At 42.5% G+C, this 25,704-nt stretch overlaps 1 protein-coding gene across 1 annotated transcript in view; it reads left to right on the forward strand.

The window, feature by feature from the left end:
• FHOD3 (formin homology 2 domain containing 3) overlaps positions 1–25,704 on the forward strand; it is a gene marked incomplete at its 5' end in the record, with an annotated part of 759,322 nt that overhangs the window by 690,228 nt on the left and 43,390 nt on the right. Inside the window, 5 exons of the mRNA XM_007945666.2 lie at positions 358–519; positions 6,074–6,264; positions 8,858–9,050; positions 14,260–14,283; positions 15,834–16,008. Coding sequence (XP_007943857.2) covers positions 358–519; positions 6,074–6,264; positions 8,858–9,050; positions 14,260–14,283; positions 15,834–16,008 — 745 coding nt within the window. The remainder of the gene's footprint in view (positions 1–357; positions 520–6,073; positions 6,265–8,857; positions 9,051–14,259; positions 14,284–15,833; positions 16,009–25,704) is intronic.

The following is a 25,704-nucleotide window of genomic DNA, read 5'->3' on the forward strand; positions in this document are numbered from 1 at the left end:
AAAAAAAAAAAAAAAAAAAAACCTTTTGAATTGGCCTGAATAACTTTGGCCAGGAAGCAGAAAAGCAGTAGGACAAGGGGAGAAAGAAGCTGTAGACACCCAGTGGCCAAGACCCACAGCACCCTGATTTAGGGGTAGATTCCCAGGATGTGGCTGGTTATAAAAGGGCTGGAGGCTCATTTCATTCTCTGTGGCTGAGCCCCTTCTGAGCAGCTGAGGACAATGGAGTATGTGGCCCGAGGAGCTTCTAGCACAGAAAAACGAAATATTGGGTTACTCCAACAATAGATCTGTGCTTTTCTAAAGGCCTGCATAAAACATGTTTTTCCTGTCTTTTATTGTATTTTTACCCAATAGGCCAAAGCGTTTGAGTTAAGCTACCTCGAGAAGGTTCCAGAAGTCAAAGACACAGTGCACAAACAGTCGCTTCTCCACCACGTGTGCACCATGGTGGTGGAAAACTTCCCAGACAGCTCTGATCTGTACTCAGAGATTGGGGCCATCACCAGGTCAGCCAAGGTACGTCTGTAGACATAGAGGAGGGGGTCTTGCCTTTGCCTTGGATGCTGGACCTTTATCAGTCATCTCTGAGGAACTCCTCATGCTCTGTTAAACAAAATGTTCAATGCCTCTTGCATTCCCTGCTCTAGTGAGTTTGTGAATATGTTTCGTTTCATGCCATTTCTAATGAACTTTTAAGTTCTTTTTCCTATCTCTGATTCTCCATCAGATTCTTTCCTACTGAGGTATGTAAGGCAAGCTTGCCATCCCAGTCATGACTCCCAAGTCTACTGTTGAGCAATGTTAACCTACCAGGCTGGATTCTTCAGAATGTTAAACTCCACAGTTTGCTTTGGGTAGACAAAAATGTGAAGAAAACGTGATTTGCTCCTCCTAAGACTTCCATAAGAGCTTTCCCTGAAGTGTGGAGCCAGGAGGCAGAGGGCCCGCCTGGCCCTGTGTGTACCCCACAGATTAGCCATCCTTAGGATCCTGCGCAAAGGGAAGATTTTTTTTATAGGGATGTAAATAGTATATAGCATTGGCCCCTTGGCTGTAAGGTCTTAAGTTTAGTAGAGTTAATATCTTCATGATCTTATGGTTCATTAGAAAAGAGACCATAGCAATAGCTGAAACCCTCACTGCTTGCAGTGCAGGAGGCTCATTGAGGCTGAATAACCCCCAGAGGAACCCTAAACACATCAGCACTAGGAGATGTGAAAGTCCTTGGAGTAATGGGAAACACAGCAGGGTGGGGCTTCATTAGGGCACGGGAGCCAGGCCAGAGTGGTGGAAGCTCCTGGAAACGCAGTCTGGGCTGGGGAGTGGGAGCTGAAAACACATAAACTTTTAGCCCTGTGATGCTCTGGAATCCAGTTTGAGGAGAGGGAATGGTGGGCAGAGGAGGGGAGGGATGGAGAAAGAGGCACTTTGCTAAGGTGTCCTTCAAGGAGCCCTCCTTCCCATTGCTCACTCCCACAGAACTGGTTTTGGGGACTTGATGGCTGGGAGTCTCCTTTACCTGCCTCAAAAGCAATGGGCTAGCAACTGCTAGGCCCCCCAGCAGGGGTCCTGAATGGTCTGACATGAACCTGTCTTGTGGTAGAAAGAGGCATGGCCAGAATGCAATCCCCCATCTCAGAGATCTGGCAAAGGGCTTCCTAGACACAGAATCCTCTTTATTTAATAGGCACTTATGCTACATTAAGGAGCTATGATGGCATTGTGGATAAAGCATTTGGCCGCTAACCAGAAGGTCAGCAGTTCAAACCCACCAGCTGCTCTGTGGGAGGAAGATGAGACAATCTACCTCCATAAAGATTTACAGCCTTAGAAACCCAATGGGGGTCACTATGAATTGGAACCAACTCAATGGCAGTGGGTGGTTTTTATTTTGTTTTGTTTTGTTTTTTTAATGCCATTTTAGGATCGCTTGTGGTATAGTGGTTAAGAACTCAGCTGCTAAGTGAAAGGTTGATGGTTGGAACCCACCAACCACTCCACTGGAGAAAGATGTGGCAGTCTGCTTCTGTAAAGATGACAGCCTTGGAAAGCCTAGGGACAGTTCTACTCTGTCTGTAGGGTTGCTGTGAGTTGGAATTGACTTGATGGCAATGGATTTGGTTTTCTGGTATGCTGTATTTCTCTGTGCCAGATACTGTTCTGAAGTCTTTACAAATACGACTTCAGTATCCCAACCAAGGCAGAAAGTCCTTCTGAGTGGCCCTAACAGGAAGTCTTCCCCTTGCTGTTCTGACACTCCCCATAAACGACTCCTGAGAAGACAGTTGTGTTGACAAAAAAAATCTATTTGAGTCAAATCATCTTCATCTTGGTCCTGTTTCCAAAACCACCTAGAACAAATTAGCTCCCTTTTTACATATGGGTCTTTGTTTTTTTCCCAAGGCCTTCCCCCAGGTAAGAGGAGCTCTGGTGGCATAGTGGATAAGGCATTTGGCTGCTAAGGAGAAGGTCAGCAGTTCAAACCCACCAGCTGCTCCGCAGAAGGAAGATGAGGCAATCTACTTTTGTAAAGATTTACAGCCTCGGAAACCTAATGGGGGTCACTATGAGTCAGAATCAACTTGATGGCAGTGGGTTTGGTTTTTGGTTTTCGCCAAGGTGGAGCCTATTTATAATGGAAGCTTCCCTGGTCCAGAAGTTCTGACACCAGAGGCCACCCCAACCCCCAATGACTGTGTTGGATCCCTTAGTGTCAGGCTTTCCCCAAAGGCTTACTGGATGTTTAGTTGTTAGCTAATTAATTCCTAAATAACTTGTACTTGTCTAAAGATTGGCTTGCTGTTATTGTTGGTAGTAGCCATTGAGCTGGCCCCAACTCATGGTCACCCCACACACAATGGAACAAAATGTTACCAGGGCCTGCTTCACAAGCCAAAATTACAGATAGCTTCTATCCACTTAACTTTGGCAGTTACTAGCAATGACTGTTGATCCAGATGCCTATGGCAGGAGGCCAAGAGAACATCTACCACCTCTGTTCTGCCTTTATTCCCAAAAGTCTTTTGAGGGGTTGGAGGCCCTTCTGTGTAGTCAGGTATAAAATAAGCTTCTGGAAAAGACCCCACTCCCAAGTTCATTCACTCCATCCTCTGGCATGTCACATTTAGGACCTCACCTCTGTAGCCCCTAGGAGACAGTGGCTCTACTATGTGTAGGAGTGAAACCTAAACTGTGTCCCACAGGGGCTGGTGGAAATAGGCAGAGGTGGGGATGACTCAGGCTGCCCTGAGAGCAGAATGTTGACCAGTTAGTCCAGATTTCAGAGCTCCACAGTGCCAAGTGATCTCTGACTCTGACCTCAGGGCTCCTGGAAGTGAAAATAGGTGACCACATGGGTTCCTCTACCTTACATTTTACCTGCTTGAATTAGGTATTTACAGCTATGTAACAAATCACCCCAAAAGTGAGTAAATTAAGATAGTAATAGACATTGATTGTTTCCTGGGTGGTTCTGTCTAGAGGTCTCTCATGAGGTTTCATTCAAGATGTTGGCTGAAGCAGCAGTCATCTGAAGGCTGTTGACTGGGGCTGGAGGATTTATTTCCAAGGTGGCTCACTCACCCACTGGCTGTTAGAAGGAGGCTTTAGTTCCTTTGCACGTGGGCCTCTCCCAGGGCTCCCTGGGTGTCCTTGGGACATGTGGGTGGCCTCCCGCAGAAGGAGTGATTGAGAGAGCATGCCAGGCAGAAGCTCTATCTTCTTTATGACCTGCCTTCACATTCCATTCCTTAGAAGCAATTCACTCAAAGCTGGTCTACATTCAAAGGGCGAGCTATTCAGCTCTACATTTTGACCAGACGAGTGTCAAAGAATTTGCAACATATTTTTAAAGCCCCACGCTGCTCAGACTATGTGTTTTCTCCACCATATTCCTTCCACAACCCCAGCCCTGGTCGCATCCTTGAGTTATCCACAGCATCCCAAAGCAATGAGACTTGACTTTATTTCATGGCACAGCCCACTTGTCTCCCTACATGTAGAAAGTGGCCCACATAGATCAGTCTGCAAGAGTACTTCCTTCTCAAAACTGGCCAGGGCCAGTTCTCTTCCTGGGGAGGAATCTTTTAGTGATAAACCTAGGCTTATGCATGGTGGTTTAGAACTTAGACTCTGAAGCCAGAGAGTCAGTTCAAATCCCAGACCACTCAGCAGCTGTGTGGCCTCTCACTTGTTACTTCTCTATGCACCAGTTTCTCACCACTGAAACGGGACTAGTAATAGATTCTGAGGCTATGATGTTGTTAGGAAGTCTCATCCTATGTGCCACAGAGGGTTTAGCATGGTGCTGGGCTGAGTCACCCAGTTGGGCAGCTAGTGGAGGAAGAGTTCTAGGCCTCCTCAAAAGTTGGTACATTAAGTTCAACCCTCAAATCACATCTCAACAGAAGCCTCCGCACATGATTTCTATTGGCAGTGTGCTTGCTTCCCTCTGCCACCACATGAGCATTCACAGTGGTCTTGCTCTCCTCCAGAAGCCCTGTCTCTGTCATGTCTGCCCTCCTGCTTTGTGCCCACCGTGGCAAACACTCACTGCTTAGAGGACATAAAGCCGCTCGTGTGTATTTGAATGAACTGAAGTTACTTAATTGTGGCTCAAGAAAGCTGCCAGACGCAAAAGAGGACAGACTTGAAGAGTTGTGATTACATCTATTACATGACTCAGCTCTGCTTCAATTGGCTTAAAAGCCTCCTAGACCTCTAGAAGGAGTTCTGGTGGCATAGTGCCTAAGGCATTTTACTGCTAACCAGGAGGTTGGTGGTTCAAATCCACCAGCCACTCCTCGGAAGGAAGATTGGGCAATCTATTTCCATAGAGATGCCACCTCAGAAACCCAAGGAGGGATCACTATGTGTCAGTACCGACTCAACAACAGTGAGAGTTTTGAGACCTCTAGAAATGAATTGTTGATCCCAGGGCATCTGGGTCCTCTTGTAGCCTTTAGGTTTGAAGGATTCAGTCCTTCTTTTCTAAATTTACATTTATTTTACCCTAAGCATGAAGACCTAATCAATGTTTTATTTTGTTTTTCCAGCTCCTTTTACTGTGGGAAAGGGAAGCCCTCTCTGTGTGACCCCAGCTTCTCTTGGGTTCAGGCAAAATCATTTTCTTCCAAGTCCCATGAACCCCTGCATACCTGAATCCCAGGGCTCTGCCTAAACTTACCTTCTCAAGAATTCCAGGACACTCCAGTCTGGACTGGCCTCCCGCAGGCTCAGCATCAGGCCTTCCCTGTGTTCAGCATGGCTTTATCTTGTTTGGTACTACAGATTCTACCTATCGCAAGCTTAAGTTTTGTTCATTTGACCTTCAGTGTTATCCTTCTGAGGGAGGGATTGGAGGTCTGAGGTCTCCTACACATATATCATACATGCATACACAGGCCTAGTGCGTCTTGTGCATCCTTCAGGGCTTGGAATTCACCTGTCTATATAATGAGCCTCCCTGAAGACAGGAACTGAGCCTCTTTCGGCACATATTTTTGTGTTCTGAGTGTGGGAATGCTAGTTTCTCCATGAATGTTGGTTGGATGAATGAATGAGTGGATGGGTAAAATAATTTGTCACATGGTGTAAAAGAGATCATCATGGGAGAAGCTGGCTGCCCATGAGCTGGTCCGGCACATCAGAGCCATGTATGACTTGAGTACATTCCTACAACCTTAAGTGAATTATCAGCTTTGAAGAACAAGAGTGTGCTGACAAATTTTATGAGACATCTGCTCAGTTCATTGTGTACCAGGGTTCTTTGATGTCATGTTTTAATTTATAGTTCCCAAAGACTTTCCTAAAATTTCTTTCCAAATATGGCTAAAACAAAGGTGACAATTGTATTGGGTTTATTTGCAGAACAGTTTTATCACTAAATAATTTGATGTCCAGATAATGACAAATACACATGTGAATGATTATTAGCCAGTAAATATGCTTGTATTCCAAGATGTAAATTTGGTTTTGATGTCATGTTTTCCTGGAGGCAGTTTGGTTTCCTGGTTCAGGTTGGTGTCCAGTCGTTTCGGCGCGTTTGCAGTGTTCTCTCTCTGATTTTCAGGTTGACTTTGATCAACTGCAAGATAATTTATGTCAGATGGAGAGAAGATGCAAAGCTTCATGGGATCACCTCAAGGCAATTGCAAAACATGAAATGAAACCAATGTTAAAACAACGAATGTCAGAGTTCTTAAAAGACTGTGCAGAGCGAATTATCATTTTAAAAATTGTCCATAGACGAATAATTAACAGGTAAGTGGATCAAGGAACTTATGGAAAGATTAGTATAATGGCTTGTCAAAAACATTCTGTAAACCTGCGTGTGAAGGTTAAGTTTATAAAAATTTTACTATAAACTCTTGGTAGGTAGCAAGTGCCCTTTGGTGAAAACGTTTAATGGTTTCATGGGTACTTAGTTTTTCTTACATGCACACACAACTACAGCATTGTTACACCATTAAGTCTTGAAGTTGGAAGAAATCTCAGAGGTCGTTTGAACTAACAATCCCACTTGATCAGGAATTCCATCTATAAGATCCCTGACAAATTGCATATGCATCTGCTTGAACAATTCTGTCTACAGAGAACACATACTCTTGGGGCATGGTTCCTCTTCCTTGAAAGCTTCTCCTGTATATGATCTGAAATCTGTCCTCCAAGCTCTCACTGGTGGATTCTCCCACAGTTGCTTCTGCATTGCAACCTGCTTGAATGAGGCCTGGTCCCCACCATAGGCACCATCCTCTGGGTCAACCTTCCTCAGAATCACAGGATCCTAAAAGACCCTAGGAAACACAGCAGTGGTGGGCCGGGCCTTGCTTTGCCCAGGGAGAGGCTAGTTGAGGCCTAAAAGGGTTCAGTATCTGGCCAGGGCTGTGCTGGCAATAAGTGGTGGCAGCCCCAAGACTAAATTCCAACTCTTTTTAAAACCCCTTTCTTCCCCCAAAAAAAGGCATTTCCTACCACATGCCACCACTTTCTTTGCCTTTATTTTGTCGCAGAACCTGGTTGTTGGTCCCCCACCCTGGCCTCCAAGCCTAGGTGCTGCATCCTGGACCTTATAGATTGCTGACAAGATGAGCAGAACATGCAGACTTGCAGGCTGTGGTCTGCCTAGAACAGGTGTCACTGATGGCAGATCTTAAATAAGACCCCACTGGACTTCTGATAGTGGAATTCTCCCAGCAGCCTCTCACAGGGATGCTGGGGCTTGAGCCAGCTAAACCTCAAGCTTTTCCCAGAGATCTGCTCCTAAACCCACACCCTAGTCCTGTGCTTGGGCACTTGTTTTGTTTTTAAATACCAATGCATGGTAATTTCATTAATCCTTCTACATTTCATATTTGGGGTTATTTTTTCTTCTTCTTCTTCTTCTTCCTCCTCCCCTCTCTTCCTCCCTCCCTCTCCCTTAGCTTGAACTCATATAGAACTAAAAAAACCTGGTTCTCTCATCTATCACATGCGCCCTCCCCCAGCTCATGTCATTTGGTGATCACACTTACTGGATCCTAATTCAGGCTGTTGGAAAGGGGGTTATTTTTTCAATGTTGAATGAGACAGGAATAAGAACAACAACTAACAAATTTGTCCTAGAAGAAGTGTAGCCAGAATTCTCCTTGGAAGCAAGAATAGCCAGACTTCATCTCACCTACTTGGGTCATGTTGTCAGAAGGGAGCAGTCCTTGGAGAAAGATATCATGCTTGGTAAAGTGGAGGGTCAAGGAAAGAGGGGAAGGCCCTCAATGAGATGGACTGACACAGTGACTGCAACAATGGGCTCACATATAGCAAGGATTATGGGGCTGGCACAAGACTGGACATTCTTTCATTCTCTTGCACATAGGGTCGCTATGAGTCAGAGCCAGCCTGACAGCACCTAACAACAGTTTGACAACTATACACTACTCAGGACTTCTGGAGTTTGTTCAACTAAAAATCCTCCAACTGTACTATCTTCTAGACTTTGCAGCTGCTATCTGTGTTGGAGCGTATTATAAGAGATTTTATTAAATTTCATAAAGGAATCAAAGTTCACTATGGTTTTAACATGGTTGAAAAGTAGAGAGGCAGGGAATGTGAGTTGGTTTGGCCCTTCCTGTTTTGTATGCAATCAATTCTGAACTTCAAAAAAAATAAAACTAAACAGTTTCCATTTGGAATGTTATAAAACTGGAAGATTTTTATGAAAGTCTTATAAAGCTATTGTGTTTGACCACATTAAGCTTTTATCCTAAACAGATAAAATGCTACAGTGCCTTTGCTCTGATTATCCCATTCTCCTCGATAAGCTGACCATCCATAAAAGATGGTTGTATCTGTTTGATTTGAATCCCTGTCTACACTATTGGCCACTCCATTGGTGATGACTGGGATGAATGAGGCAGGAATTCCTTGCAGCTACAGAGAGTAGTAAAAGTGACATGGATGAAAGGAAGTTTGGTGGTACCAATCCAGAATATCTAAACCATAGAGCCCCAGGTTCAAATGAAGTCCTTAGTGGGAGTCCCATATGTAGAACAGATTAAAGCAGGAACACCTTATTGAAGAATATTGCCTGATGCAATGCTGGAAGATATGCTCCTTAGGTTGGAAGACACTCAAAGCACACAGTGGCCACAACAGTGGCCTTGAGCAGACCACCATCCGTGAAGACAATGCAGGTCTGGGCAACATTTCATGCCATTATACGTGGATTTGCCATGAGTCAGAGCCACTCTACTGAAATTAACAACAACAACAACATCCTGTTGAAATGGGGGTGGTGGATGTAGAGCCTCAACAGTGGTGCTTTGCTTCTTTGTTCCTTGAAACAGAAATCTTTGCTGCTACTGTTTTTTCATTGCAGATTCCACTCCTTTCTGCTCTTCATGGGCCATCCACCTTATGCGATTCGAGAAGTGAACATAAACAAGTTCTGCAGGATCATTAGCGAATTTGCACTGGAGTATCGCACCACCAGGGAGAGGGTTTTGCAGCAGAAACAGAAACGGGCCAATCACAGAGAGAGGAATAAGACCAGAGGGAAGATGATCACTGATGTAAGTGTCATAAAATCAGTCTCTCTATATCATATTTTGAAATTGAGTTCAACCTTAAAACCTTAACACGGTTTGGAGGCTAGGCCTTTTTTTTTTTTACCCCTTGACGGTGTGGGGAAAAAAAAAAAAAACATCCTTTTAAAAAGTGATCTTAAGCTGTTCCTCCACCATTTCTTTGAAAAGCTGCTGTATAATAAGTAACCTCGGACATTTAAAATTCAAGAACTGATTTGGGAATTGATTCGGGATTTTAATGTAACAATGCTACATACCCAGTGAGTTGACTCATGGACCACCCATCCTAAGCATCTGAATAGAGAATTAGTTGATGTAATTGCTCATGAGATGATCTAATGGACTCTGAGTCCCTTGAGTTGAATAGCAGGATGGAAAGAGATCCCAGGGATGCTGATTGAACAGGAGTTTCCCACAGCACCTTGGGGTGACCATGCACTCTTACATGTCTCCCTTGTTCCAGGCTCTTCCCCTATCTGTAGCACTCAGTCCAGAGCCTGCCTGGCAGTAGGTACAGTAAATACTTGAATGGGAGCTGCTCAGTAAGTAGAGGGTGAAGAACAAATGAAGATACCAGATACAAAGATACAAAGTGCAGGTCCTTTTTTCTGATGTGCTGTTACAAATTGCGAAAGCCCAATTGGTGTCTCACCTGTCTCATCTATCATTAGTAAGCATTCAGGTTACTTGCAAGCAAAGGGAGAATTTTTCTGGGAATTCTTCCTTACCATTTATTCTTCTTAGAATAGACTCAGAATAAAGTCACACACACACACATAACAGATCATATTTGGTACCTGTTGAAGGGCTCTTCAGTGAGATTTTTTTTTTTTTTTTCATTGTTTGAGTTGATGCCCATGAATTTAATCCATCTGCATAGATTTGAGAAACACATGGGCTGTCATTGATACAGGGAATGGAATGAGTACGGGATGAAGTTGTAGGGAGTGCATCTTCCTGAGGGCTGCGAATCCCAACTGAACCTAAGTCAGGCAGATTTCTTTGGGGCTTGTTGAGGCTTCTCTCCGTGCTCAGATGTGTGTTCATGTTGTACGGAGGGTACACGGTTACTGCTCCCTAAGAGTATGTGTTCCTGAAGGTGTGACCTTCACACAGACACCTGGACACATTAATTTAAAAATTGCATTGGCAATTTTAAGGCGATTCTAAGGAACATTAGAAACTAATCTCTTCACCATCTGCTTCCACCCAAATCCCTGTTTCCTTGGGATTTTCTAGAACCTCAGGGGTGCACAGACATTTTTGTGTAACGGGGTACTTTCTACCACCCAACTGAGTCTTCTTTCTCCTTCCCTGAAATATAGGTTTAATGGGATCTTGAGCCTTCTGGAGGACAGTCACTGGAAAGCAAATTGAATCCACTTGGGCAACCTGTGGCCCACATTTCATTTCAAAGGGTTATTTTTAAAAGTTTTAAAAAAGGATCACTTATTTTTCTGGAAATGAGACACATTGCAGGGTGAAAAATACAAGCCCAATATGCTTATAGTTATAAAAGCACATCAAAATTTTTTTGCCAAATTCTTGAGATTTTTAAAGATCCCACTAATTTATTAATTCTGTCCTCTGAAAATATCCGACTTTCCTAGTTACAGATGTTTCTAGATTTTGGTAAATGTTTCTAGATTTTGATTCAAAAATATTTAAATTCCCATTAAAATCTGGACATTATAAGCTGCTTCAGGGTCATTCTTAGTGTAGCACGTGTTTTTAATTATCAAGGTGGTATCGTTCATGTAGAAAGATTGCCATCTGCTGGAAAATTTGGAAACTGCCACTTAAGGCAATGTGTACAGACTCAAATTTTCTCAACTCTCAATGTGCTGGGCCCTGATGGAAATGTGAGAGCAATAAAAGACAAAGCTGTACCCCAAGGGTGTCACAACATATACACAACTTAAGGCACCAAACACAAAGCCAAGAAATAGGTTTAGAGTCATGGAGCCATAGAATCAGCCCCATCTCCGCTCCTGAGTGCCCCTTTCTTCTCTTCTCTTCTCTCTTGTTAAGCTTGTGAAAGGCTTCCTTTTTCATTCATTACAAGGAGGCCCTCCCAGGTAAGGGTCAGTGAGAAACTCGGCATATGCATGCATCACTTAGCATCCATTGGGACAACATTGAACAGCATATATGTCCACAGTCCCATACTTTTTTTTTTTTTTTTTTAAAGGGAAAGTAGCTTTCCTTTTGTTTATCCCACCAGCCACTCCTCGGAAGGAAGGTTGGGCAATGTACTTCCACAGTGATACCGCCTCAGAAGCCCAGGGAGGGGTCGCTATGAGTCAGATCTGACTGAATGACAGTGAGTTTGGTTTGGTTTTGGAATGGTTTTAAACTCTTGCAGCCCTGGACCACAGGTGGCGTACAGGCAGGTATCTCCTCACTTGCTTGCTCTCTTTCTTCCACTGCCACCACTGCCCTAAGCTGCTGCTACTACCGCTGGCACCCAGTTCTCCGGCCTCTGCCAGGAGCTCCAGCAGCAGCGGAGGCAGCAGCAATGACAATAAGAGCAAAGAGAAGTGAGCTGTTCTCATAAAGTTTTAGTGTCATGTTCGCACAACATGTAAATCACACAACTTCCTATCTCACAGAACATACCGTGGACGTTAAGCGACACATATCTGTAGTTCTTTATCCTTGTAGCCAGAACTGGTTCTGCACAAAATGAGGACATAGACAAGGCAACACTGTTCCTTTCCTCTGGCCCTTTCTGTAACTGAGCCCCTCCAGATGGGTGGTGAAAACACAGGCTGGTAAATCTTGGGCACTGCCCATAGAGGACAGAGGGAACAGCAGCTGACGACCCTGTGTGAGAGACCCAACCTCTCTCAGCCTCAGCTTCTGTGAACAGGGAGGAATTAGTTTTGGGGGACTGAGGGGACACAAGACTTTGTACATGCACTACTTGGATGTGTCCTAATTGCTGAAAAATGCCAGTCATCCTGCTTAAATAAATAAACTCGAAGATAAAAAAGGTACTGGAGCAAGACGGTTGGTTGTCTCTTGTCACAATGCCATTTGGTTTGGACAGTGTGGAACATGATGAACTGAAACATTTTATCATTACAGCTTCCAAAAGCTTAGTCACTTCTCAAAATACTTGTGTCTGATTTGCTGGCCTGGCCTTGTAACCTGAGTGAAAACACTCAAATTGAGCGCATGTTTAATTTAAAATTGAGAGATTCATATGTCTTTACATCCTTATTTTTTTTTTTTTAAAAAGGATATTTTATTTAAGGTTGCTTAAAGAAGTTTATCTAGTACACTGTTCTGGTTACCTAATGCCACTCTGACAAGAATATACCACAAATGGTATGGCTTGAACAAACAGGAGTTTATTCTCTTATAGTTCAGGAGGTTAGAAGTCTGAGTTCCAAGTGCCAGACTCTAGGGGCTGGGTGAAAGCCCCTCGACCTTGGGCTTCAGCTCTACATCTTGCTCCCAGCCCATTGAAGCTAGAGGCATCTCTTCACTCAGGCAGCTACTGGCTGCTGAGGCTGACAAGCCCAAGGTCGACAAATAAAATGGCACAGTCCTGATGTTACCAAACCACACAGTAGGCCATTAATTCAAGTCCAGTGAAAGTCCCAAGGTTGGCAGAGCATGACAGGCTGCTGAACGATGTGGCTACACGCAGGGTTCAAGCATGCCATAAGCTAGAGACCGTTCCCAAAGCTGTTTCTTATATACGGGAAGTAAACCATGTACCCAAAGCAGCTACTCAGCTGCTCCAATAGATGCCACCATTGAGTTAATTACCAAGCTCACCATGGAGAATAACTATATTCAGTTTCCCAGCCACTCAACCCAGCCAAGTTGACACACAAACTTAACCCCACCACATATACTAAGCACCAAAAGATCTCATCTAAAAGAAACTGAATGACAATCCTATTTTATTACTTACTGTTCCTGGATTTCCAGATTTTAAAAATAAATAAATAACCAAACCCACTGCCATCAAGTCGATTCTGACTCATAAAGACCCTGTAGGACAGAGTGGAACTGTCCCATAGGGTTTCCAAGGCTGTAAATCTTTACAGAAGCACACTGCCTCATCTTTCTCCCATGGAGCGGCTGGTGAGTTTGAACCACTGACCTTTTGGTTAGCAGCTAAATGCTAATCCTTTATTATTTCAAATGCTGCCAGGTAAATTAAGAGTGTTCATACATCTCTAAACATTTGTATTTGTCATTTCTTTATGTTGTAGACAGTTCCTCGAGCTATGCATTTTTCTGTAGTCATTCATTGTTGAACGACATCATGTTCTATTTCTTACATTTATACGTTTTAAAGTGTTAACTGTTTTTTAAACTTTGCCCAAAGAAGATAAGTCACTCTTTCCAAGTTAGCAGTCACCAGAAATAGTTAAAATTTTTCTCTGTATTTTAAGTTTCCTTGTGTTTTTGAGATCTGTATGAGAGACCAAACTTGCTCTGAGAATATCTGTATAAAGACTACCTACCATCATCCAGGTCCTCTCATCAAACCAAATGGAAGCAAAAAAAGGCTTCTGCAAAGGTGAAAAATAAAAGAAGTTTTATCTAGTGGTAAAGTATAGTACGTGATAGTCAGATGCCTATCCTGGGGAATGCGTGAAATTTAAAAAGAGCTCAATTCCATATTTTTGAGAAGAGAATAACATGAAACATTCTGCTTGGTAGCTCTACTTGACCTATCTTGCTTTCTTGCCTGTGTGTGGAGGGGTAACCTGTAGCCCACAGCAGGCAGTCTGGGCAGGGAGGGCCCAGAACCTGAGAGGGACCACAGGTGATGGGGAGGGACAGACAAATGAAGAACGCTCCCCTTCCTAAGGCCCTGAATACTAGAGGTGGTTGTCAGTTCAGCAGTCCACGGCCAGCCAGGTGGTAGGACACAGAGCTGGGGGTGAAGTCTTAAGTAGTTGGGGAGGTAAGCTGCTTATCAACATCAGATAATGTTCAGAGAGAAAATGACCCTAGGCACTAACCTGGTCTCCTGTAAGTCCCCTTCTGACTGCTGAGGACTGGCCTTGGAGCTCCAGACAAGGAGGGCCTGGCAGGTCCCACATCAAGAGGGTATATCTAGTATGTTTCTTAGAATTTGACATGACACTGAAATTATCTCATCTTTGCTGACTTCTGTGCCTTCTAAGAGTCCCTTCTGTCTTTTCTGTCCTGTCTTCTCGGGTAGACTGATGAAGAGGATGAAGTTGAGGTATGACTGCTTATAAACATGGTGAATGCCACATTCGATCTTCCCATGAGGGCTGTTGAATCTAAACTAATAGAAGCAGTGTGAAGTGTCTGCACCATTCAATGCTTTGAACCATGCATGTGTATCTTCCTGTTGGTTTTCATGCAATCACTAACCACTTCCAGGCATTCTCATCATGCTGTGTGTGCCAAGGACTAAAGGGCTAACTGGATTTTCCAAGCTGGGCATATTCCTGAGTCTCAGGCTAATCAGTAGCCCTGTCAAGTGTGGCAGGTATGGTGGGTCTCTCTACTGCCAGAAAAGTGGTCAAAGAATTTTCCTTCCAGCCCCCTGCCTAAGTCTTTTGGCTACCAAAGAGGAAGTAGGGCAGCAGCTAGGGGCCAGACAGAAAAGCTGTCCCCAGCAGGTAGGCAGCCTCTGACCTGTGCCCCTTTCCTCCCCTGCCATCCATGGATCCGTGAGTGTGTGGTAGATGGTTTACAGGTATTTCACCTCCTGAACCTGGGTGCAAATACAAGTGCTGAGACCAAGTAGGGCCTGGTTGGGTCCAGAAAATGAGGAGGGAACCACGCAGATGGGGCAAGTCACAGATGTGTCCTGGGCTCTGCTTCCATGACTGAGACATTGGAGGAAAACAGGAAGCCAGGCATCTAAGGAGCTGCTGTTGCAAACACTAATCTAACTGACTTTTGTTTTCCATCCAGATATTTGGCATGGTGTACATATGGCCCAGAATTCTAGCATACCTCTTTTAAAACATATATGCCCTGGCCCTTTGTTCAGTTATTATTAGAGAATGTCATTGTGTGTTTGTAATGCTTACTAAAAGAACTAAATTTTGGACACAATCGAAAGTGGTGGATATTGCCAAACTCAGTTTCAGCATGAATTTCTGTGTCATGTTCTGACCTAGGTCCTAACACTAATCCCTTTAGGGTTTTTGACAAGTCACTTAATCTCTAGGGCCTCCATTTCCTTCTCTCTAAAATGAGGTGCAACTAGATCTGAGGAAATCTCTTCCAGCTCTTAACATCATATGATGCTGTGATTTCATCTCACTTTTAAAATGCTATCAGCAGCAGCATTGATGACCTTTAAGAACACTTTAGTTGCTTCCTTGCACAAAATTAAGAAGAAAAAAAACAGCTCAATACATTTCATTAAAGGCATATTTCAATTCTGTTGCCCTTGCCTTCTCATGTCAAGGCTTTCGTTAGGAACAAATTTGATCCTTGAGTTCTTCCTGGGATTGATGTCAGTCATACCAGCAGATACTCACTGAGGCAGTCTGAGTGAGCCAGAGAGAGAGGATGGGGTGATGATCCTTCTGGGACCAGAAGCTTTTCTTTCTAATAAGAGAACTTCCTCCATATGCAGATGGTTTGTCCTCAGTTAATTAACCTCAGTGACTACTAACTGATATATGTGGAGAATGCATCAAAACAAAAAAGGCAGAGACAGAAGATGTTCCCAAACTAAAAGTTTGATAAGCTTGAGTTAGCTTTCTGGGAGCTTCTACTGCACATTCTAACTCCAGCTTGTTTTTGCAGTCTGGCAAGTTCTTGGGCAGTTCTCCGGCACCTTCAAGCCAACCACAGGGTCTGAGCTATGCTGAGGATGCAGCTGAGCATGAGAACATGAAGGCTGTACTGAAAACCTCATCCCCCGCCACGGAGGATGCCACGCCTGTGCTGGGGGTCCGCACACGCAGCCGAGCAAGCCGAGGTAACTGCTGGCCAGGGCGGGGCTTGTCTTCTCATGTTGTCCTCCAAGAGAGTCTAGTCTCCATCACAGGGTACAGAATACTGTGTCCAGTAAGAGCTATGAAGGGCTATCAGCTCCCCAGGACTTTTCAGGGCTGATGTCATCACACACTTTCCTTTACTCATACCTTCCATTTTCAAGAGCTTCATCCCAAATCCAAACAAAATTGTTTGGAACTGTTTTGAACGAATTTTCACAGATTGAAGTGGGGGTCAGTAAACTATGGCCCGAATGCCAAATTTGGCCTGCTGACTCTTTTTGTAAATAAAGCTTTATTGGAACATAACCATACTTATTTGTATATCATCTATGACTGCTTTGGTGCTATGATGGCGTTGTTGAATAGACACTATATGACCTTTAAAGCGCAAAACATTTATTATCTGACCTTTTGCAAAAAAGTTTGCCAACTCTTGGATTAAAGCACTACCACTTTTTGCCTATCTTAAATATGCAAAGGCAGAAATTATGATAAAACTTCAAAGTGATAATGACAGGTGAGAGTTTCCAGATCTGCTTTATATATCACTGCATCTTTTATCTGAGAATGTTGACTTGTGTTTCCCTGGTCTTGTCCTCAGCATCCTCACTGTCTACAGGATAAAGCCCAGACCGTTCATGCTGCCATTTGAGGCCCTCTGCAGTCTGGTCCTATGCTGTCTCCCTAACTTTGTTTTTATTTGTCCCTACAGTGTTCACCACCCTGTATACCCCCGAGTCCCCATGTTGTTCATGCTGTCCTCTAAGATTAGAATGTCCTTCTTCTCTGCCTGTTTAGTTCCCATTTACCTCCAGAGACCACCTCCTCCAAGCATTCCCCAGCGTGCCGGACCACTCTTTCCCTTTGATGTACTCCTGAGAGACCAGTTTAGGCCAACTAAAGATTATAGATTTATCATTAAAGACTGTAAGCTCCTGGATGGTGGGCTTTCTCCTCTTGGTATTTGCTTAGCACACAGTATGCACACACCTGGGAAAAACCATACAATTAATTCACTGTCCAAACTGGGATACTTTGGTGTGTGAAAGGGAGTACAAGTAATAAGTGGGCTGGGCCAATACATTGAACTGGACATGCCAAGTAAACTGGATAGTGAGTGGCATAAACTCAGTAATGAATTAATGACTGAAGTGCCCACCAGGTGTCTTTGTAGGCTCTAGTGGACATCCAGAGCCACAAGACAATAGAAGGGCAGCTAGAATCTAGAGGGCTGCAATTGGGAAAAAAAAAAAAATCCCAGATTGAGAAGGCCTATCAGTGCCTTCTAGTTGACTTTGCTTGTTGTTGTTATGTGCCATTAAGTCAGACCCCACTCATAGTGACCCCTCCTTGGGTTTCCAGGGTGGTATCACTACAGAAGTAGATTGCCCAACTTTCCTTCCGAGAACTGGCTGGTGGGTTTGGACTGCCAGCCTTCTAGTTAGCAGTCAAGTACCTTAGACACTATGCTACCAGAACTCCCTTGCTTATTGGTCAGTGTTTTTAGAATTTTATTGCTGTCAACCCTCTCAAATATAGAAAAATAAGGATGGCAATCATTGCTTCAACATAAAGGAAAAAGTAAATGATTCCAAGTTTCTTTAAGAAGAAAGTGGGTCATTGCATATGGTTTCTGACCAAAAGGCCACAGCCTGCCTATCCAGGGAGGGGATCCTGAAAGGGCTCCAGGCTGTGTTCTAGATTTCTAAGATTTGTGTGGTGTTATCTAGCAAATCTGTACCACAGGCTGTTAAAAAGAAAATGATTGAATGCTTTTCTTATTTTATGTAAGAACAGTATTACTGTATTTCTCTTTGTCTGTCTTAATGTTGGACTTTGGTCTTTACTATTTAACAGGGCTTCTATTTCCATGTGTAGCTAAGAGTATGCCAGAAGGGCAGCCTCTCCATCTCCTCTATACCCCCCCACTGTTAACACTAACTGAGGTATAGAGGACAAAGTGGAACATGCCTATTTCTTAATACAACTTGATTACTAAACCATACCTTGAGTATTTGCATTTATTATTGTGATATCAGAGGATTAAAGATTAGGCTTTCTGAGATTTGTCCTTTCTAAGCCTCTGCCTTCTAGGTAGTTTTGAATGTTGAACTAGATAGAAAAAAATAAATTATTATTATGCTTTGGCAATAAAAAAAAGCAGCCTTTTAGTGACTACTGGCAGACAGACACAACTGAGAGGAACCAAAGTACTGATCATTTTACATGGTACATTCTGACTGTCTGGTCAGCTACATAGAAGGAAAAGTGCCCTCCTCTTGGCCAGTGTTGTCTGTAAAAGGCATTTGTTTCTCAGAAAAGCTAAGAAGTAATAGGAGAAAGAGTCTGTAAACAAGAAAGAATATAAAAGGAGAGAAGAAAGTGAGGGAGGTAAGATAGAGTAAAAGTGTCATTAAATGTTCTTACATGCTGTCACGTTGATTCTGACTCATAGTGACTCTGTGTACAACAGAGTGAAACACAGCCCCATCCTAAGCCATCCTCACAATCTTTTCTGTGTTTGAGCCCATCGTTGCAGTCACTGTGTCAATCCACCTTGTTGAGGATCTTCCTCTTTTTCACTGACCTACTATAACAAGCATGATGTTCTTCTCCAAGGACTGGTCCTGCCTGAAAACACACCCAAAGTAACAGAGACAAAGCTCACCATCCTCTCTTATAAGAAGAATTCTGGCTGTTCATTCTTCTGGCAGTCCATGGTATTTTCAGTATTCTTCCCCAACACCACAATTCAAAGGTATCAATTCTTCTTTAGTCTTCCTTAGTCATTTTCCATCATATGCATATGAGGTGATTGAGAATATCTTGGATTGGGTCAGGTACACCTTAATCCTCAAACTGACATCTTTGGAAGGAATGAAGTATGAATCAAGGAAAATTGGAAGTTATCAAAAATGAAATGGAATGCTTGAAGATTCATATCCTAGGCATGAGTGAGCTGAAATGGACTGGTATTGGCCATTTTGAATTGGATAATTATATGGTCTACTATGCTGGGGATGGACCAATTAAAGAAGAATGACATCGTATTCATTGTCAAAAAGAACATTTCAAGACATCCTGAAATACAGTGCTGTCAGTGATAGGATCATATCCAAAAAAGACCAGTTAATATGACTATTTAAATTTATGCACCAACTACTAATGCCAACGAGGAAAAAAAACAAAGATTTTTTACCAACTTCTATAGTCTGAAGTTGATCAAGCATGCAATCAAGAGACATTGATAATATTGGTGATGGGAATAAGAAGGATCAGTAGTTGGAAATTTTGGCCTTAGTGATAGAAATGATACTGGAGATCTCATGATAGAATTTTGCAAGACCAGTGACTTCCTTATTTGGAAGTGCCTTTTGTCAACAACATAAACAACAACTATATACATGGACCTTGACAGATGGAATACACAGTAATCAAATTGACTGTCGTTAAATAGTGAGTAGTAGGTACAGCCAGGGAGCTCTGGTAGTGTAGTGGCTAAGGCACTTGACTGCTAACCAGATGGCTGGCAGTTCAAACCCACCAGCCACTCCTTGGAAGGAAGATGGGGCAATTTACTTCTGTAGTGATACTGCCTTGGAAACCCAAGGAGGGGTCGCTATGAGTAGGGTCTGACTTGACGGCACATAACAACAACAGGTACAGCCAGCCAGGAGAAGCATAAAACAAGGATAAGAATAACGTACTTTTTCAGTGTTGCAGAAGATTGGGAGGAAAGTCACTTGTACCTTATGGTTCTCAAAGAGGCCTAAGACATTCCAAGTGAGAGTCTCTCAGTGCCCTGGCCGCTTCTGCAGACTTTGTATGCTCAGTCAAAGCTGGCCAGCAGGAAGGTCAAGGAGAGCATTATTGCCTTCAGTCTAAGGACTCCAGCCATCCGGCAGGAATCTTGAGCCCCTGTACCTTGGTGTATGCAAGGATAGTACAGTGGAAGCCTTTTTGGGAGATGGAGTCCAGTATCTCTTTAAAGGAACATTAACAGGTTGTGCTGATTTTAAAAGAGAACACAGACATCTGTTCCAGACTGGAAAGAACAAAGGGAAAAATGTTGTTGCTGGATTTGTAAAATAAGGGTTTATTTTTGCTGAATGATGAAAGAGATTATAAAAGGAGGCTGTACAGTTTCTCTGCACATTCACACACATCTGAAGGAGACTTCTGCTTCCAGGTGGCATGTAGTAGATGGTGGCAGACCATCACTTTGCTGTGACAAACAGGGTAAGAGAGAGAGGGATAAAATACAGAGAAACAAAGGGTTTCTTTTAAAAGACAATCAGACCACAGGGAAAGGAAAGAAGACTAGAAAATCTAGGGTTCCAGTGAGGAAACAACCCTTTCCATTGAGTTGAGATCACTAGCCATTTGCTTCCCTAGGAGCATTTTCCAAGCCTGCACACAGGCTGATGATTGGGCTTGCCATGGGTACAACAACTCTAATGGGAAAGAGAAATCAACAGAACATAAAATATCCACATAGGGTAACATAAGAGATGGGGTATAGAGTAGCCCAAAATGTAGATAGTTTTCTCTAGGAGACATTTGCTAAATACCAGGGCAGCATGGGGAGGCTGGGCCAGAAAGGTGGAAGAAAATCTTCTGCAGTCTTGTAGTACTGAGGAAACAAAGGCATGGTGGGGCAAACACCTGTGACAAATACACATAGCAATCTCAGCCTCGAGATATTTAAAGTCAGAGGTGGACTGATTCTGAACTAAAACTGCAATCTGACCCCAACCCAGCTCACTACCTCACCCTATTTGTCTAACAGTGGAAAGGGGAAAAATAACACTGACTTCAGTATCTACATTATTTTATACACAAAGTCCAGTTTGTAGTCAAAATTATGAGCCACCAGAAGAACAAGAAAGTGTGATCAAGAAGGAAAGCAGACAATAGCAGACCCACAGGTGATTGAGATGTTTGAATCTGCAGTCCAGAACTTAAAATAACCAAAACCAAACCCACTGCCATCAAGTCGATTCTGACTCATAGTGACCCCCTTTGGGCTTCCAAGGCAGTAAATCTTTATGAAAGTAGATCACCCCATCTTCCTTCTGCAGAGCATCTGATGGATTTGAACCACCCACCTTCTGGTTAGCAGTCAAATACCTTAGGGACCATGCCATCAGAGCTCCTTAGACCTTAAAATAATCATTCTAAATAGGTTAAAAGAAAACACAGACAGAATGAGTTAAAAAAATGTGGATAATTTCAATAGAAAATTGGAATATACTGTATTTTTTACGCAAATAACACATGCCTTCTATGTTTGCCAACTACTCCATCATCCCTTCAGGAGGTATTTTCATAAGTGCTGCTAGGCCAATTTTTTTTTTTTTTTTTTAACATGTTGCTATGAAAAAAATTAGCATAGAGAATTTACAGAATTACTTCCCGGGGGAGGAAGCAGTTGGCAAACAAATGTAGATGGCACATGTTATTTGCATAAAAATATGGTGTATATAAAAAGAATCAAATGCACATTGTATAATTCTAAAATAAAATATGTGAAATAAGGAACTCATTTGTTAGGTTTAACAGCAGACCAAGGAGCCCTGATGGCGCAGTGGGTAAGCCCTCAGCTGCTAACTGAAAGGTCAGCAGTTTGAACCCACCAGCTGCTCCATGAGAGAAAGACGTGGCAGCCTGCTTTGGTAAAGATTTACAGCCTTGGAAACCAGACAGGGCAGTTCTACTCTGTCATGTAGGGTTACTATGAGTTGAAATCTACTCAATGACAACAGTTAAAGGCAGACTAATCATAGCTAGAGAGAGGAGGTTAATAGAAAATGTACAACTGAAGCATGGTGAGAAAAATTAAAAAAAAAAAAAACAGGAAAAAAATATAAGACATGTGTGACAAGTCAAATGATCTAATGTGTTTATTTGTAGTCCCAGAAGGAGAGGAAAAAGGATGAATAAGAACCAATATTTGAAGAAGTAATGGCTGAAATTTCCCAAAGCTATGCTCTGGTAGCATAGTGGCTAAGGCACTTGACTGCTAACCAGACGGCTGGCGGTTCAAACCCACTAGCCACTCCTCGGAAGGAAGGTTGGGCAATCTACTTCCGTAGTGATACTGCCTCGGAAACCCAAGGAGGGGTCGCTATGAGTCAGGTCTGACTCGACGGCACATAACAACAACAACAACAACATGAAAGATATCAACCCAGATATTTAAGAAACATACCCAATCCCAAGCAGAATAAATACAAAGAAAACTATACCAATGCACATTATAATAAACTGATAAAACCCAAAAAAAGATAAAATCTTATAAACAGAGAGAAAAGATACATTCCTAAGGAAAAACAAGAATGATGGCTCACTTTCCAACAGAAACTATGAAAGCCAGAAGAAAATGGAATGACATTTTTAAGATGCTAAAAGAAATAACTCCTAGCCTAGTCTGTACTCAGGGAATTATCTTTTAGAAGGAAGCAAACTTTTTTTTCTTTAATAATAATAAAACCTTAATAGAGATAGCATGTATCTGCCCACTTAGTATAAATTGGATGTCCGTGTAGCCAGGGACTGTTAGACAGTGAGGGTCGCTATGAGTCGGGGCTGACTCGACGGCACATAACAACAACAACAAATATCTATTTTGATATAATTAGTTTCTTTTTAGACTATTAGGTTAGATTTCTAGAAGAGAAAAATAAATTGCAATGTTATATTTTAAACCATGATTTCTATATTATAAAAAATGAAGCCAAAATAAAGTGATTTTAGCTGTCATGGTCTAGAATGCTTTATCCTCTCTACCATATCTCAGTACATATAAATGTCCTGCTAACATTTGGAAGACTGTAGGGAAGCAAGTGAGCATTTGGTTCTGTAAAAAATATATTTCTCTGATGGCTATATTTGGGAACAGTGGTTCCAACAAGAGAAACATATGCAACCAGGATGAATATTTATAAATGATAACCAGGAAGTGGGGATAGTAGTCAAGGGGAAAGGAGATTTAAAAAAGCAGAACCAGGAATGAGGTAATGAAGACTTTACAAAACTCAGTGTTATGATCCTGGGTGACATGTTCCTCTTAAGCATCCCTTGACACATCTTATTATAGTGAAATTGGATCCCTAGGAATGTGTGGGATGGGCACTATGGCGGATTCTCAGTGGGAAGATCAGATGACACCTACATTTCTGGCCCAAACCAAAAAACCAAACTCACTGCCATCGAGTTGATTCCAACTCATAGCAATCCTCTTTGGGTTTCTGAGGTGGTAAATCATGAAAGTAGATTGCCCAGTCTTCCTTTCATGGAGTAGCTAGTGGATTTGAACCTCCAACCTTCTGGTTAGCAATAAATGCCTTAGTCACTATGCCACCAGAGCTCCATTTCTGGCCCAGTGCTCTGAAAATGTTATTATAAGCAAATACAATTGATTGAGCTATGTGTGTTTTTGGAAGGGTAGTTTGGCATTTCACAATGAGCTGCAGAATTATAAATCAATAAGTAAAAGGGAAAATAGGAAATTGCCAAGCAAAACACAATTGCACTATTGATTACTCTGCTCTGAGGAGGACTGTTGTTTAGAGGCCTTCAGAGTTTGAGTCTGAAAGCTATGCCATTTGAGTCCCCTCACCTCCAATTAGAACACTTATGCCATCCTGACAGTGCAGAAAAATTCAACAGCAATTTCAGAACACTCATTTCTGAGAACAGCCTCTTTTCTGAGGAGTTTTATGATGTGCCAGTTTATCAAGTGCCCTTGGGTTTAAGCAGAAATGTGTAATTTACTGTTTTTGCATAAGTCAGTTCTATAGATAAACCTCCCATTAAAAAAATGAAACAAACAGATTTTTAAAACTATATCATCATCATCAACAACAAAAAACCTTGTCATTGGAAAACCATTGTCCAATGACCATAGGTCTCAGATACATGCAGGAAATGAAGAACCTGAAATTCCTATTGGAATGAGGGAATTATTTATGTATTTAATTCAGTCATTCGAATTTGGCCAGCAGAAATGATGACTAAATTGTAGTCATATTACATATTTGCAGTAAAATCTCAATCAAAAGCACATATGTCTTTGAAATTCAGAGACCACTGAACTATGAGCTATCCCCAACTATTTTCATTAATACCCATTTGTTCTTTGTTCATTCATTACCAACCGGCTGATTACAGGCACCAACATAGTGCCTAAGGCACTTGACTGCCAACCAGTGTTCAAACCCACCAGCCACTCCTCGGAAGGAAGGTTGGGCAATCTATTTCCGTAGTGATACTGCCTCGGAAACCCAAGGAGGGGTCGCTATGAGTCAGGGCCGACTCGACAGCACAACCTTGTAATTTGGGGGAATGTTTACAAAGCAAATTCATTTTCCATTCAACAGTTCATGCACATTCTGTTTCATGATATTGATTGTAATCTCCATGATGTAACAGCTGTCTTCTCACCTCCTCACTGGTAACCTTTTCCCTGTATCCTGTCCTATGCATCCCTGCCCTCTGAGCTATCTCTCTCTGTAAATGCTGTCCTTCTGATCTGCCATGGTTGACTGTTTTAAGGAGAGCATCTACCTGGTGTAAATGTTCACCTTATACACCTGTCTGTTGTTTGGCTGAAAGCCCCAGGAGTGAGTTCAATTCCAGGCCAAAGGTATGATTAGAGGCCATAGTCTTGGGTTTTATCAGTCTCTATCAGACCAGTGACCCTGGTCTTTTTTAATGATTTTGAGTTTTTTTCAACATTTTCCCCCTGCTCTATTCAGGGTCTCCTGTTTTGATCCCTTTCTGAGTGGCTGACAGTGGTAGCTGGGCACTATCTAGTTCGTCTGGTCTCAGGGTTATGTAGGCTGAGGTTTATATGATCTTCTAGTCCCTTTTTCTAATTGTTTCCAAGTATCTTTGATTTTCTTCATTCTTCTTTGCTCCAGATGAGGAGAGACCAATTGTTGCATCTTAGGTGGCTGCTTACAAGCTTTTAAAACCCTCACTCAACAAAGTGGGATGTAGAACATTTTGGGGTAATATGTTTTGCCAACTGAGCTTGATGTCCCCTGCGACCATAGTCCCAAGCCCATGGGCCCAATGACTCATTCTCTCATGGTGTTTAGCTGTGGCTAAGAAGTTATCATCATTTTGCCCCATTAGCTCTATTATATATATAGGCATTCTTATAGTACATAGAAATACGTATGTACAAATATTATCTGCCAAACTTATACATAGTCCTGGGTATATTCCTTTTGGCACAGGCATACCTGATCATTTAGCCTGCCTACGTGTGTATCCATCTGTAGATTAATGTTTGTTATTACTGATAATGCAGAATATATGCACAAGTGTTTATCTTTGTTGTCTGTACCCCTTGTGCACCTCTCTGTGTCTTCCTTTTCCTTAGTGTTATTGTGTTGGTCACTTGTTTTTGGTATATTGCCTTTCCCTTCACCCTAACCAATACTTTTCTCTTACTTATCTAGTAATTTTCCCTCCCCTCCCCCCTCATCCCTGGTAACCAACAAGGAAAGTTTCCTTCCACATGTAAACCTTTCCTTGACTTATTACAATAGTGGACTAATACAATATCTGTCCTTCTCTGATTGACTGACTTCACTCAGGATAATGTCCTCCAAGTTCATCCATGTTATGTGGTGTTTCGTGGATTCTACATTGTTTTTTTTTTTTTT

This window comes from Orycteropus afer, unplaced genomic scaffold (genome assembly GCF_000298275.1).
Source record: "Orycteropus afer afer isolate SDZICR_OR568_19922 unplaced genomic scaffold, OryAfe1.0 scaffold00141, whole genome shotgun sequence".
Classification (NCBI taxonomy): domain Eukaryota; kingdom Metazoa; phylum Chordata; class Mammalia; order Tubulidentata; family Orycteropodidae; genus Orycteropus; species Orycteropus afer.